The sequence below is a fragment of the Dermacentor andersoni genome, chromosome 6, assembly GCF_023375885.2.
Source record: "Dermacentor andersoni chromosome 6, qqDerAnde1_hic_scaffold, whole genome shotgun sequence".
Lineage (NCBI taxonomy): Eukaryota > Metazoa > Arthropoda > Arachnida > Ixodida > Ixodidae > Dermacentor > Dermacentor andersoni.
This window is the reverse complement of record NC_092819.1, coordinates 4,124,935-4,138,988: the sequence shown is the minus strand read 5'-3', so window position 1 is coordinate 4,138,988 and position 14,054 is coordinate 4,124,935. Positions and strand designations below refer to the sequence as shown.

The following is a 14,054-nucleotide window of genomic DNA, read 5'->3' as shown; positions in this document are numbered from 1 at the left end:
GCTGTAGAGGGTCGTGTTTTCGCCAACGTAACGTCGCCATGACGAGCGCGCGCATTACTTCGGAGTGTATTGCCCCCTTAAGAATAGGGTGCTAACAGTATGAGTTGTGCCACTCCAAGTATAAGTCCACGAGGTGGATATTTTCTGCTGCCGGGCTTGGGAAGAATCCCTGTGACGATGTGGGTGGACTCCTTAAGTACCGAGCTTCCCTGCACAACCTGAGGTCTGGAAGCACTGCCTCCATTCATTCGGCACATGAGATGGTCTCCCAAGTTAGCTGCAACCTCTAGAATGTGGCCCTGCCTCATGCGCCTGCTACAGCCATCAAGGAGCATTGTGAACAGAAGTTGTTGGAATGGAAGTCGATGCCGTGTGTGCCGGGAATTCACTCATGGCATATGTGGATATGTGCCTGCGATCAGTCAAGCAGACGTGCGCTGTCCATTGTGAGAACTGCCACTAGCCAACAGACGGTGATTAAACCCTTTTAAGTACTAACTGCAGAGGACATGCAATTAATTTGTTTAAGCACCACAAGTTGTGTCAAGTTTGTTCTCTCGCATCCCAGAAAACAAAGCAGAAAACACGTTCTCTGTTGTTGCCACAATAAAAAACCCAGGTAAACCTTCCTTCATTTGTAGCAACCGTTGCCTTTTCTTTTTTCAAATGAGAGTAAATGTTAACAAACTGGAACGAGTCATTGCGGCACTAAAGCCAGCAAACACTGGCTATTTTAGCCCATTTTGTGAATAAAGCAAATGAGGAAACATATCGCATGCACGTTGCCCGACATAAGCAGACTTGCTTGTTAAATTTTTTTTAAGAATTGGAAACGGAGATTTTTTTATTTTACCTTTCTTAAATCAGTTTTTTTTTATAAAGCCTGTTTATTAAACTATACTTGAAGTAGGTAAAGGCAAGGCGCAGAAGACCAGGACTTAGGAAGAAGAACACAAACGACAAGACGGGTTCTTCTTCCTAAGTCCTGGTCTTCTGCGCCTTGCCTTTACCTACTTCAAGCATGAACCAACTAGCCCAAGCAAGAGTTTTACTTATTAAACTATATTTTTCTTCTCTTCTGTTTCATGCAGGAAGATAATATATTGCATAAATGTTGCAAAGAGAACATTGTATGTCTGACACTTTTTTTTTCAAGTTTCTGTGTGAAATAGAAAATGCAGCAATATACATCAAAGTTGCAAAATTTTGATGATTTGTATCATATTTAGAATTTTTTTACATTGTTTTTGTTTGTATACAGCATGAGAAATGCTTGAAACTAATTTACTGTGAAACATTGAAGCATATTAAAATGTGCAGGAAGGTTTTTCAACGCGTTTTTAGTTTGCATTTAATTCGGCGGTGATATCGGAAAATATTGCGGTTAGCAATAGGAGGAAGGTCGTGCTGCCACCTTCAAATATTTCTTTTCACTTCTTGGCAACGATTTTCGGGAATAGGATTTTCGGTTCAGTGCAGTTTGAATATTCCTACATGACATAAAATAAACAGACAAAACAAAAATATCAAGTGAACATGCATGTTTGACTTCTCGTGGAATCACCCTCCTATATGACCAATGTAAAATGGTGACCGAAGTTTTGGACGCTGCAGGTATATGGTGTCTCGCTCTATTTTATAGCGATAGCAATTATATGGACACTCTAAGTGAATTTCTGCCTTCGCCATGATGTTCCATTAAAGTCCAAGTGTGATAAAATTGTGGCTGTGCACTGTATGCTCTAGGTGCGAGTGAAAGCTTGTGGGGTTCAGCTGAGAAAAATGGTGGCTTGATGTGGCAGTGTCTTCTCGCGCTCGCAAAAAAGGAAGGTGGGGAGGGTTCATGGGATTTCTCATGCACAATGGGGGGGGGGGGGGGAGCGGCGGGAGATGTGCACCTGCTAGGAGGCAGGGGGAAGGAAGCAAGTTAGTGCGCATCTCCTCTTCTACGCCAGCTGCAGTGGCCGCGCGCATTCTACCTTGAAGGCACTTTTCGCTGGTTTTAAAGGCTAGCCAACCTGAGATAGCTGATGGCTTCGGGTGCGCTGTGTTCTCGCACGCCTAGTCCACATTGAAGCGAGAGGCAGCACGAAGGGAAATTTGCTCGCCCCTGCTGCCTCTCTTGATCACGCCAGCGCTCTGACAGCAACTGATCTTCCAGCCGGCCCACAGCTGGTGGCAGTCCTTGTGACGATGGCCGGTCCGCAGGTTGGCCTTCTTCGAAAGACAGTTTTTCCCGTAAAACCTGGGCTTCACCTCCATGTGAGAGCGAGGCTTCTCCACAAAGCCATCGCTGAGGAGTGCGTGAAGCTACGGTTGGTCTGTTCCGGCCATCACATCAGAAGATATGCTGAAACCCAGTCACACTGGGCTTGGAGAGCTTTTGCCAGCTTTTCATGCACAAAACTACAGCATGTAAATAGCTGCATAATATAATTCTTAAGTTTTTCTGTCCACAGCGTGCATGGTACGGTAAGAGAGGAGGACATCTTTAAAGAACTTAATAAGACTGTGCTCGCATACAGCTTGTAGTGGGGCTAGCTAAATTCTGTCACAATTGATAAGAAAAGCATATCAAGATGTAAAGATAAAATCTTATTACAAATCACAACAGTTGCTGAAGTTGTCATGAAAGTGAATGTTCTTGCACTGCATGATTTACGAGCCTGCCTTCTGTGGAAAAGACGTGGGCATGTATTGTGGTCTGAAACGTGTTGTTTCAGCTGCTAATGTTATGAAGTCACATGCTAATGTTATCGATAGACAGGTAATCTCGTGAATTTTTGAAGCCGATGGAATCTTGCAATTTGTAAATGTGGCGTATTGCATAGCAGTTCAATGGCTTAGCTGCAGCAAAATTTGTATGGTATTTTGAACCTTAGGGCAGAAATAAAGAGTTCTTTAGGCAGAAGGAGCACCCTGAGCCACTACTGTCCAGTTACGAGTGGCTCTAGAGATTCCTCTTTTGCGTCAACTTAAAGGACAATATCAATAAGCTTAGCACGAAGCTGCAAGAAGCGGCACACCTCGTTCATTACCTGTACATAGAGATAAAAGACTTAGGGCAGAACTGCAGTTTATTGAGAAGCAAGTGCAAAATTGAAAGTGGGAGCATTTCTGCTGCTGTTCAACGATTAGTGCAGAGGCTAAATATGACATTTCCTTCCCTATTTGTGGCAAGAATCCTCGATAATCTGCACACAATTTTGTGAGCAATTTTCTGTCTTTAATGCTAGAATCACAAATGTTCCAAATTCAAATTAGCTCTGATGTGGATGCATTGCCAGGTTTCTTTCAATTACAAGTAATTAAAAGGTTAAAGTGCAGTAATATGACACCTTCAAGGATGAGTGCAAAGAAGAAAATCTGATCCATATCTTCAAATTACTAGGCTATGAACTGTTCCCAAACTTAAAGCAATTTGCCAATGAGTACATGCCAGTTTTTGGCCCCATGTGTACCTTTGTGAGCAAACTGTCTCCAGAATTAAAAGTGAGGAGTAGAAAAACTGGGCTAGTATATCTGACAAACACCTAAGTTCTGTGTTCATTATTGGCCCATCAGGCCTGCTGCCACAGTACCCTGAAATAATAAAGTCCAAGCATCGGAGCCACCATTCACGTTTGCCCCTGTATTACGTCTTCTTGCCATTGGGACGCAATACCCATGCATTCTAATATAGTACATTCTATTTAGTTCTCTGTGTGGAATTTTGCTGTCATCCCATGCTTCTCCATTTGTAAATATGTTAATATTGCAAATAAGTTAATATGCTCATTTGAATGTGAATATTTTCTTCTCATGAATTATTTATGCGAGAATGCTACTTCACAATATTTTAAAGGCATTATTAACACATCTTAAATTTTTCTTAATCAGCTTCTTCTTTACTATTTTGCAATTTGTATCTGCTCTAATTTGTGCTATTCTGAGTACAGTGTCACATATTCTTACGTTGTAGTGACGGTGAAGAACATGGCAGCGAAATTGTAAATCATGAAAATAACTCTTTATTGGGTGAACTTGTGCCCAGGAAAGCAAGCAACAGTCAAGCACAACAGTAGCAGCCAGCACAGTTGGCAATCGGCAACATCTGATCAGCAGGTCAAGCGTGTCGGCCCCCACACATAATTTGCCTCCAGTGCACTTGCCGGCACCTGCGTGCCATCCAGAAAGTACTACACAATTCGCATAGTGCATACAATCATATTGCACAAGGTTCGGTGACAACGGACAATGGATAGAACCATCAATAACATTTGAGAAACTTCCTATACATAGCCTGCGTTGAGCGATAACGTTTAGCATTTGTTAGCTGAGGAAAAGTGGTCACCGGACAGTGATAAACAAGTACATGTGTCAGTGGGCCCTCCTTAAAAAGCATCGTCCAACTTCTGCAAACACAAGTGAAAAACAAAAGTACCCATAGTAAAGAAAAACAGCAACAAAGAAACAAAGTCCCGAAGTTCATCAGCAGGCATAGAGAGGCTTAAGATGCACTACATGGACAACTTCACATCTTGCACGACATCCTGCATGAAATGTCGTCTGGCACGACCTCATAGTCCAGTGCGCCAATATGTCAGATGATCTTTAAGGTCCGAAATAGCGTCGTAACAGTTTCTTACTAAGTCCTCGTCGGCGTATTGGGGTCCTAACATTGTCGCCAGGCTGGTGCTGCATGTAGTGTTGTCAAAGATTGCAATGCTGGCTGTCTGTCCTTTGCTGGTTCTTGATGCAGACGCGGGTGTCGGTGATTGTGCTGGAGCCTTCGGGAAGTTGTGTGGGGGCTGATGTGCTTGACCCACTGATCAAATTTTTGACGATCACCGACTGCTCATCGCTGTCCTTGTGCTTGGCTGTTGCTTGTATTTCCTGGTCACAGGTTCGCCCAATATGGAGTTAATTTCGTGACTCACAGTTTTTGCTATTGTGTCCTTTATTATCACTACCCCACACCTTCATTAGATGTCATGTAGTGTCACACAGTAGCAGCTGTAGTGCACATTGTGTTACACTGTGGTTAATGCGTTCACCCCATGCAGGATACCAACGCGTAATCATGTCTGTGTACAGTCATGTGAACGGTGATGCATTCAAGCAATTGTGTCCAGACCAGTGCCTCACTTCTAAGCCTTTTGTGAAATGTTGCTGCGAAGCGTGCTGATGGGCGTGCAACACATTTGCACGTGCTGCCAACCCCAAGCCAAGGAGAAGGTAGCTCGTTCCCATTGCACCCGAGTATCCACGCTGTCAGATGGCAATAGCACTGAAACACTAGTGCCATCTCTATACTATTCGGCGATTACACCGACTACCAGCGGGGCGCATGGCTATATGGCGAAGCCGGATTACAGGAGACATGAAAATCATGCGAGGAAAACAACATCAGGGGGTGTGAGAGAGTTGAGCGTCCCCACAATGTGTGATGCACCTGTCTTATGAAAAAATTAGGCCACAGAATTATGGGGTTTTACAATATTTTGCAACATTTTTATATACAGCTAAGAATGGAAGAGGTGTGTTCCACACGACTCACACTGCCAGGATGTGCCTCAGATTGACATTGTTGGGATTGTGCTGGGCTGCTGTTTTTAACTCTGTTCGTCTTGCTGTTCACAAGTAAAAAGCTATTGAAAAAGCTAGTGGTTTATTCACAGCCAGACAGTGGACACCTACAAAATGCATGCAGGAAGTGTAATTAGTCATTTCTTTGCAGGTCTGCCAGGCAGGTTTCAGAGGTGTCAAAAAGTTGAACAGGATACAGTCCATTGTGTTTGACACTGTCTACAACACCAACGAGAACTTACTCATCTGTGCACCTACTGGTGCTGGCAAGACCAACGTGGCCATGCTTGCCATTCTCCATGAGGTGAAGCAGCACATCAATGGGAGAACACTTAATGCAAATTTCAAGGTACACACTTCTTCTGCCTGACCCAGTTGTGCCTCTTGCTATTTGTTTTATTCATTCTTTCTTTTTTTTTGTTCACCGAGATTGTTAAAAGACCCAAATTACCCACCGTCGTTGCTTAGTGGCTACGGTGTTGGGCTGCTAAGCATGAGGTCGCGGGATCGAATCCCGGCCACGGCGGTCGCATTTCGATGGGGGCGAAATGCGAAAACACCCGTGTACTTAGATTTAGGTGCACATTAAAGAACCCCAGGTGGTCGAAATTCCCGGAGTCCCCCACTACGGCGTGCCTCTTAATCAGAATGTGGTTTTGGCACGTAAAACCCCATAATTTTTGAGTACACCCAAATTATCCGGCGCTTAGTGTTATGCGCATTCTTGCTTTTATGCCGATATCCTTGGGGGCTTAAATTTCAGTAAAATAACTATATTGTTGCGTAAGACAGACGACCACAAAAGCAATAACCCAGTGGCTCTCAAACCCCACCGGCTTTCCAAAAGTGCCATGGAACCCTTCCTCTCTCGCATTTTACCACTATGCACAGACTCATTATAAGGGCTCTTTAAAGCAACAGAGAAAAAAAAGCATGTGGAGGGGGTGGGGAGGTTCTTGCTGCACGCTCAATACTGTGATACTGTAGCACTGAAATGCAATGTGTCTCGAGGGAAGGGGGGCAGGGGAGGCCTCATCCCTTCTGGATTTGCCTAACAGAAATAGCATGCTGAAGGGGTTAAACTGCCAATATTGTTATCTGTAGCAACTAGAGTTGACCAGGCAGATGCTTCTGAATTTGGTAGCACCTTTCGGCTTGTGGAACTTTACAGTTGATTTTCACTCACCTGCTAGAAACTGCGCCCATGAGTGAGAATTGAATGCTCTCAGGGCGGCCGTCGTGGGCCCGCATGTTGCTCCTTGATAAATCGTGCACACCACTGCTGAGTGGGTCTCTTGCCTATTGCAGACTACTTAAGTGCAGATGTGGCAAGTAATGGCTTCATTTAATCCAAAATGCAATGCAATGTTTCTTCTCTGAATTGATATATTGTGTAAGGGAATGGGGAAAAGCGGGATGCGGTAGGATCCATTTTGACCACTTGTGGAACACACTGATGCTGTTCGAGGAGGGAAACCCAGTTTGAGAATTCCTGCAACAAGGGAATACATATAGATGGCACAGCGCTGGTCCTGTCCACTGGAATATCCCGAGAGATAGCCTGCCTAAAACGTAAATCAAATTGATTAACAAGGGGGAGTGGGTTAACTTTCCTTCTGCAATCAAGAAAAGCTGAAAAAAGAAAATCGTAACCTAAGATTGTGAAGATCTGTTTATATGCCCTTGTTCAGTGTTCCTCAAAACCTTCGCTAGAACAGTTACTATCACTGTCGTTTAAAATGTTTACTTTGTCACGTGCATGATCAGACGAGGGTGGCAGGGAAGCAGAAGAGGGAACCACTGATGGCAGTCTCTCTTAGAGCTCATCGTCTTTGGCCCATTAAGGGTGGTAGATACTTCACAGCACTTGAACAATCGGGCTGCAACTTCAGCAGAGTTTCGCAGGTTGAGTTCCATTAGCTCACTTGCTTGCGGTCCACCCCTAATTGATGGGCGTCTTGCTCACATTGGTGCCAGTTTTCCAGTTCCATTGGAGCACCTCCACTTTCTTTTCAGTTGTGAAGCTTTGTTGCAACCTGATGTCCTTGCTGCCCCGTGACAAAAAACAAATTGACCAAGTTTTACATGTTTGGGGATTGCTGAATGTTGTTCACTTATCTCCCGAGGTACCTAGCTTCTGCCAGCGTCACTATTGCAGCAAATGGAAATGAGCCAAGGATGAGTGACCTTCCCAGTCAGCCTTGTTCCTTAACTCCAGTAGTAGCTAACTGACCCCATTGTTTCTGTGGTCACCATTGGTGGTGGAGGTAGTGGTGGCGCCACTACCTCAAGGAATACATACTGTGTCCAGAGAAAAGAGAAAAAAAAAACAATCTTTATTGCTCAGTTAATCGGAGTTATGGTAGTTCTGGGTGGGGCCCTCAGTCCAGGGCTCCACTGGCTCGCTGAGCTCGCCGGCTCGCTGAGCTTGGTCCAGGAGGGCCAACTGGCTCCCCTGATCCTCGCTTGCGAGTAGTGCCTCCCACTGCCGTACGAAGTCTGTGACGCTTAGAAAAGGTGAATTGACGTTGCTTGGCCGAGCCGTACATTCCCACGTTATGTGGGCCAACGTGGCTTTTGCGCCGCACCACAGGCAGGTGTTGGTGTAATATGTCGGGTGCTTCTTGTGTGAGAGGTATAGGTGGGGGTATGAATTGGTTTGTATGCGACGCCAGTCTTGGGCTTGTCTTCTATTTAGTTTGCAGTGTGGAGAGTGCGTCTCTCCCTCCTCTGATTCTCTAATATGTCGCGCACTGCGGACAGTGGTTCCTCTAGGGTTCTGGCCGCTGCTTGGTCGTCCAGAGACGTGTCCCCCTTCCAGTCCTAGTATGCTTCACCGCAATATAGCGCTTATTCTTCACCACGTAACACCGCTGTATTGCAGCGAAACTGACTGATGGGAACCGGCATAATACGATGCTTAACCCCTTGGTGTGCTCACCGTGCTTCAAAGCCATTAGCGAGGATGACAAAGACGGAGTTGGGGATATTGCTTACAGTGGCAATTCTCTCAATAAAAAAATTCGCCAACGAATACGATAGTCTCTAATGCAAAACTTGAACGCAGTTATATATGTGTTTTCAGTTCGCGTGTCAATATTCTGTATTATGATTATATAGGCACACGGTTTATATTAGGAAGAGAATGCTGTGAGTAGCATGCTTTCTTTCCATACAGACGACGTGCGCTGCTCATGCTTTCACTGTACCCTCCTCCTTCACTTTCCTCCTCGTGTGCTCTTTCATTTCACACTGCACTCTGTGTTCGCTTTCTTCTTTTGCTGTCCATGTTTGCTCAGAACGGAATGCAGGAACGGGCACCTAGGAGCTGCACTCTAAAACATAATACCAAACAGCAGGAAGCTTGGTAGCAAATGTCGAAGCAGCTAGGCCTAGCATCGCCATGGTGACGGCTAGGCTGCGAGCGAATTGGCTCGCGAGGGCACTGGTTCTAATTCTTTGCTGGATGGGCTGCTCCAGCATGCTTGCCTGCATTGCTGCCGATAGTGTTGCAGCTTCTTCTTGCCATGTAATGTTAACTGTTTGGGTTAAGTGATGTCAAAATTGTGCCCTTTGTAAAATGTGCCATGTGAAATCTCTGGCCATGGTAAACGTGGCTACAGGGTAGAACACTACACAAGCTTGGGCTTACCCATATGCCAAGCAGGGCTTGGAAGAGAGATAAAACTTTAGTATGTCCTTGATGGGGTTCAGGGGTGGCGGGGGTCGGGAGAATAACCCCCAATACCCCCCCTTCCTCAGACGGAAGGGGGGGTATTGAAGGCGGCGTCTTTGGCCATCCGGACGGCCTAGAGCTGCTCCTCTGGGTCGAAGCTGAGCAGCAATGTCTCCCACTGCTCGGCCGTAGTTATGATGCGTGTGTTAGTGCGGGAGGTGTTAGTGGGTGAGGCTTTGGGGCTATCCTGGGTGGGCCTATGATTTATGCCTGTGCCGATTTAGGCTCATACCCAGAACGTTGGCCTTGTGCATTGGCATATTGATGTCTATGTTTCTGCTTTGCAGCAGCTAGTCAAGGTGCGTAGGGCTTCTGTTCGAAGACACCTTCTGTGCATTCATAGTAGCTCTGCTAACTTCACCCACCGATTTATTTGTCATAGCATTCTTTTCTATTCTGTCCATCTTCACTCCATTGCAGACTGGTCTCTCGTTGTCACCTCATTGTTTCATTCCTTTGAGGGTTACACTTTTTTATTGCAGACTTAAACTCTTCAGAGTGACTTATTTCGATCAAACACAATTGAAACTTTTTTTTAAGTGACACTGAAACGAGAAAACCTATTTAATGCCTGCAGTTTTATTCACGGTTTGTTCTTGAATACATGGGTAAACTAGCATAATTAATTGTTTTACATGTAATAAAATTCACGCTACTTATTATTATGTTTTAAATAGGCTTGACATAACTTGGTATTGTATGTTTTAACATTTCATTCTACTGTCAAGCTTCGATATATAGAACACGAATATATCTAATTATTGCGTATCTTGAACACTTTCTATATCACCTGAAAAATCTCATGCATATTTGCTTTTTTATTTTGAACGGGGTCAGACGTAAAATATATATATAACTCTGCCATCCCGGACCATGTGCGTTCTTTGACAGGCGGTAAGGTTTCCCGCAACACCCTCGAAAATCATTATTACTTACAGCGTGCACTAAAAACATGGACGAAGAAGAGAGATGAAACATAAGCGCTGTTTCTCTTCTTCGTCCGTGTTTTTAGTGTGCACTGTAAGTAACAATAATGCAGATGTACCGACTCGCCCAACTCAAAGATAGTACCCTCAAAGGTAGCGGTGGCGCGATAGGCGTTCCCGATAGCTGTGCACTATACATGTTTAAACAAATGTACACCCTTTGCCACACAACAATATTCATAATCTGTCTTGTTTGCGTTTCCTTTTCTGAAAACTCTGCGCTCGCTACTTTCCTGTCGAGGATGCACTGTCATGCTGATAACATGCATGCTGTTCGTGACTTGGAAGTACCGGGCTTGCAGGGTCAAAAAAAAAGGAAATACGGACAAGACAGATGACGATTATTGTTTAATGAAGGGACATTGTTGTGTGGCGAGATACGATCTGAAGCATGTAATTGTGGTTAAGTTTGTAGCTGCCCAAATTGATCGCGCTGAGGGCGCCATTTGAATGTAGCGGCATATGCACGTGGCGGCTTTGACAACGTCACTTCGACAACGTCACGGCACATTGCGTGCCGCGCTCTGCGAGGACTGGCGGTTCGCATCCACAAACACTCAAGACATCGCGCGCTCACTAGGCTCACTTAAAGATGCCTTGGCAGACGCCACTTAATACTTTGTTATTGACAGTGTTTCAAAGTGCTTTGATTGGTGGACGTGGAGATCGCAGCAGAAGTAGCAGCCAAACGAAGACGCTGCCGAAGTTGATCTCCCAAGCACTGATGTTGCCCCGCTTATGACTTCAAGTGGGGCTGCAGCTGCTGTGGCCCTTCTACGCCGCTACTGCGGTGCAATAGAGGGCGCTGGCCTATTGCTTGTGGATAGTTTAAACTATGTTGAGGACACCATGTTTAAGCATGCGGCTGCCAATAAGCAGCAGGCTACACTGCTGCAGTACTTTCAGCCAAATAAATAAATAATTTGTGTGAAGCTTTAACTCTTTCCTTACCACGGCACTAGGCATCGTTCACCGGTAAACGAAGTTTTTGAGCGCGCATTTAAAAAAAAACCACTGTGCCCCTAGGCCTGTGGTGCCATCTCGGTGATTGTATACAAAGTAGAGTTTCTGTTTCTGCATGGTTCACATTTTTACCGCACGGTGGCGATTTTTAAAGGGCGCGCGAGCTCAAAGGTTGATGAGCACTTGAGCGGCGCGATGGCATCAACATCCAGAACCGCGCGCGCTCGGAAGATCGCAGTTTCGCGGGATCCCGACGATCCGGCAAGGGATCTTTTGGACTCATCAAGCACAGATGACTCGGACATTGATGGCGCGTCGTTGGAGTTCAGCTCAGATACGGAAGATGCTGCCGATCAGCCGGGAACATCAGCTGCTACCCGCAGGTACGTTTTGGATTCGCTGTCCGCTTTGCTTATGGATATCTAGAGCTGGTTCAATTGCTGTGTTGGTGTCCAAACTATTATTTGGGCAACTTCATTTGGGCAAGACATGCTTCCACCAGCTCAAAGAAGTGTGGAGTTTCGACCCCAGAGAGAGCCGGGCATTGACCTCGGGATGATGCTCCGTAGCGGTCAGAAGCAGCTGTCGCGAGCGCTCTATGTATTTCGCCTTTTCTTTACGGCTGAGGTCATTCACGCTATTTGTGCAAATACCAACAAGTATGCATGGATGCACATAATCGAGAAACCGACCTACAGCGAGAAGGATGGTTCTTGGAAAGAGGTAACCCCAGCGGAAATGGTGAAGTTCATTGCCCTACTGTTATACATGGGAGTACTGGAACTGCCACGGCTGCATTTGTATTGGAGTACATCAAAATTGTTTTCCGGGCTTCTCCCTCCAAACATTATGTCAAGGCGACGGTTCACCGGGCTCCTGGCCATGCTGCATATTTCTGACCCAGATACCAACAACGGCGCTGCCGCACAGAAGCTAGACAAGGTGTCCTGACTTCTTCAGCACATGAACGACTGCTCCGCGTCATTGTTCCAGCCTTATCGTGAAATTTCAGTGGATGAAAGAGTGGTAAAATCCAAAGCGCGGTCTGGAATTTGGCAGTACATTAGAGACAAAGTTGTGAAACGGGGCTACAAATTAAGGCTTCTTGCGGACCCGAAAGCCGGCTACACCATCCAGTTCATAGTGTATACAGGGAAGCGTGAAAAACCTAGTGCCAATGGGCTGGCCTTTAATGTGGTCACTAAGCTTTGCGAGAAGTACCTTGATCGTGGGTACATTATCTATATGGACAACTTCTACACTTCGACCTCTCTTCTTGTGAACCTCTTGGAACGCAAGACACTAGCGTGTGGCACAACACGAAAAAATCGCCGGGGATTCCCCACAGAACTGAAAGGCGTCACTTGGGAGAGGAGAGCTAGAAGAGGAGACATCCGCTGGCTGAGAGACAAGGGAGTATTGTATCTTCAATGGAAAGATACGGCTTTCGCTCGGGTTACTCGACCGAACTGGCTCTCGTTGCTCTAACCGATCAACTAAAACTCGCTGTTGATGAAGGGAATTATGCAGCTTCAGTGTTTGTAGATTTAAGCAAAGTCCTTGAGAAAATAAATCACCGCATCTTATTTCGTAAGCTTGAATCATTGGGAATCACCGGCCCAGCACTCTTGTTACTACAAAATTACTTAACAGACAGAATGCAGGTAGTAACCATTTCAGCCGTTCATTCTAAAACTATGTTCACTAATATTGCCGTGCCCCAGGGTTCCATATTGCGTCTGCTTTTATTTTTATTATACGTCAATGATCTGCCTAGCTGCCTGTCCTTTTCAAAATGTATACTTTATGCAGATGATACTACTATTATTAATTCCAACAAATGTATTACAACCTTAGTATCTAACCTTAATGGCGACTTACAGAGCCTGCTGGAGTGGTGCCATACTAACCAGATACAGATAAACCCGTCTAAAACAAAATTTGTTGTATTCACTTCCCACTAGCAAACACTTCATTCCATTCCTCCTATCTTATTGGGCGGAAGTCCTATCCCTGCAAGTTTTTCATGCAATTATCTTGGCATAGAAGTAGACAAACATCTCAAATTTACTGAACACATTACCAAACTAAGACAGAAGATTACCTACGGGATTACGGTACTTTTAAAAGCAAATTTGACCATCAAATATTACTATCATAATACTTTTCATTTATTCATTCCCACATTAATTACTGCGTTACTTGCTGGGAAAACACTTACGTAACCCATTTAAACTCATTGCAAATTCTACAGAATCAGGCTATTAGGATAATTACATTTAGCCCATATAGAACAACGCCTCTTATCTTTTACGAACTAATCACATTCTTACAGTCACACAACTCGTTAAAATAGTCTAGGTACCTTTTTGTTCCGTCAAATAAATTACACACGATGCGATAGCTTGTTACCGCAATCTTCTCTATTAAATACTAATATTACCAGGTTTGCAATAAATAGGAGCTTCATTTTACCTAAAGTACATACTAATTATGGCAAACAGAGCGTCCATTTTTCATCTATCGCATTCTGGAACACACTACCATTATACATAAAAACACTTAAAATTAACGAATTCAAGAAACAACTAAAAGATTACATTCTGTCGAATACTGATGCCTAGTCCATACTCACAACCATTCTTTCAGGGTGCCTTCATTTCATTTTCATTGCCATACCGTTAGGTTTCTGTTTCTGCTTCACGTATACATTCGAGTTAACAAATTCTACTGTGTTCGTCACGTCATCTACGCAGTTACTTTATCAGTTGTCAACCAGATTGTGTTACAGTGCTTTTTTT

At 44.7% G+C, this 14,054-nt stretch overlaps 1 protein-coding gene across 2 annotated transcripts in view; it reads left to right on the top strand.

Moving 5' to 3' along the window:
* Positions 1-14,054, top strand: part of LOC126521606 (activating signal cointegrator 1 complex subunit 3-like) — a 414,950-nt gene that overhangs the window by 74,376 nt on the left and 326,520 nt on the right. Inside the window, exon 9 of one of the 2 annotated variants that reach the window (XM_055065750.2) lies at positions 5,720-5,917. The exons of the other annotated variant lie outside the window; for it this stretch is intronic. Coding sequence (XP_054921725.1) covers positions 5,720-5,917 — 198 coding nt within the window. The remainder of the gene's footprint in view (positions 1-5,719; positions 5,918-14,054) is intronic. 2 annotated transcript variants of the gene reach the window in all.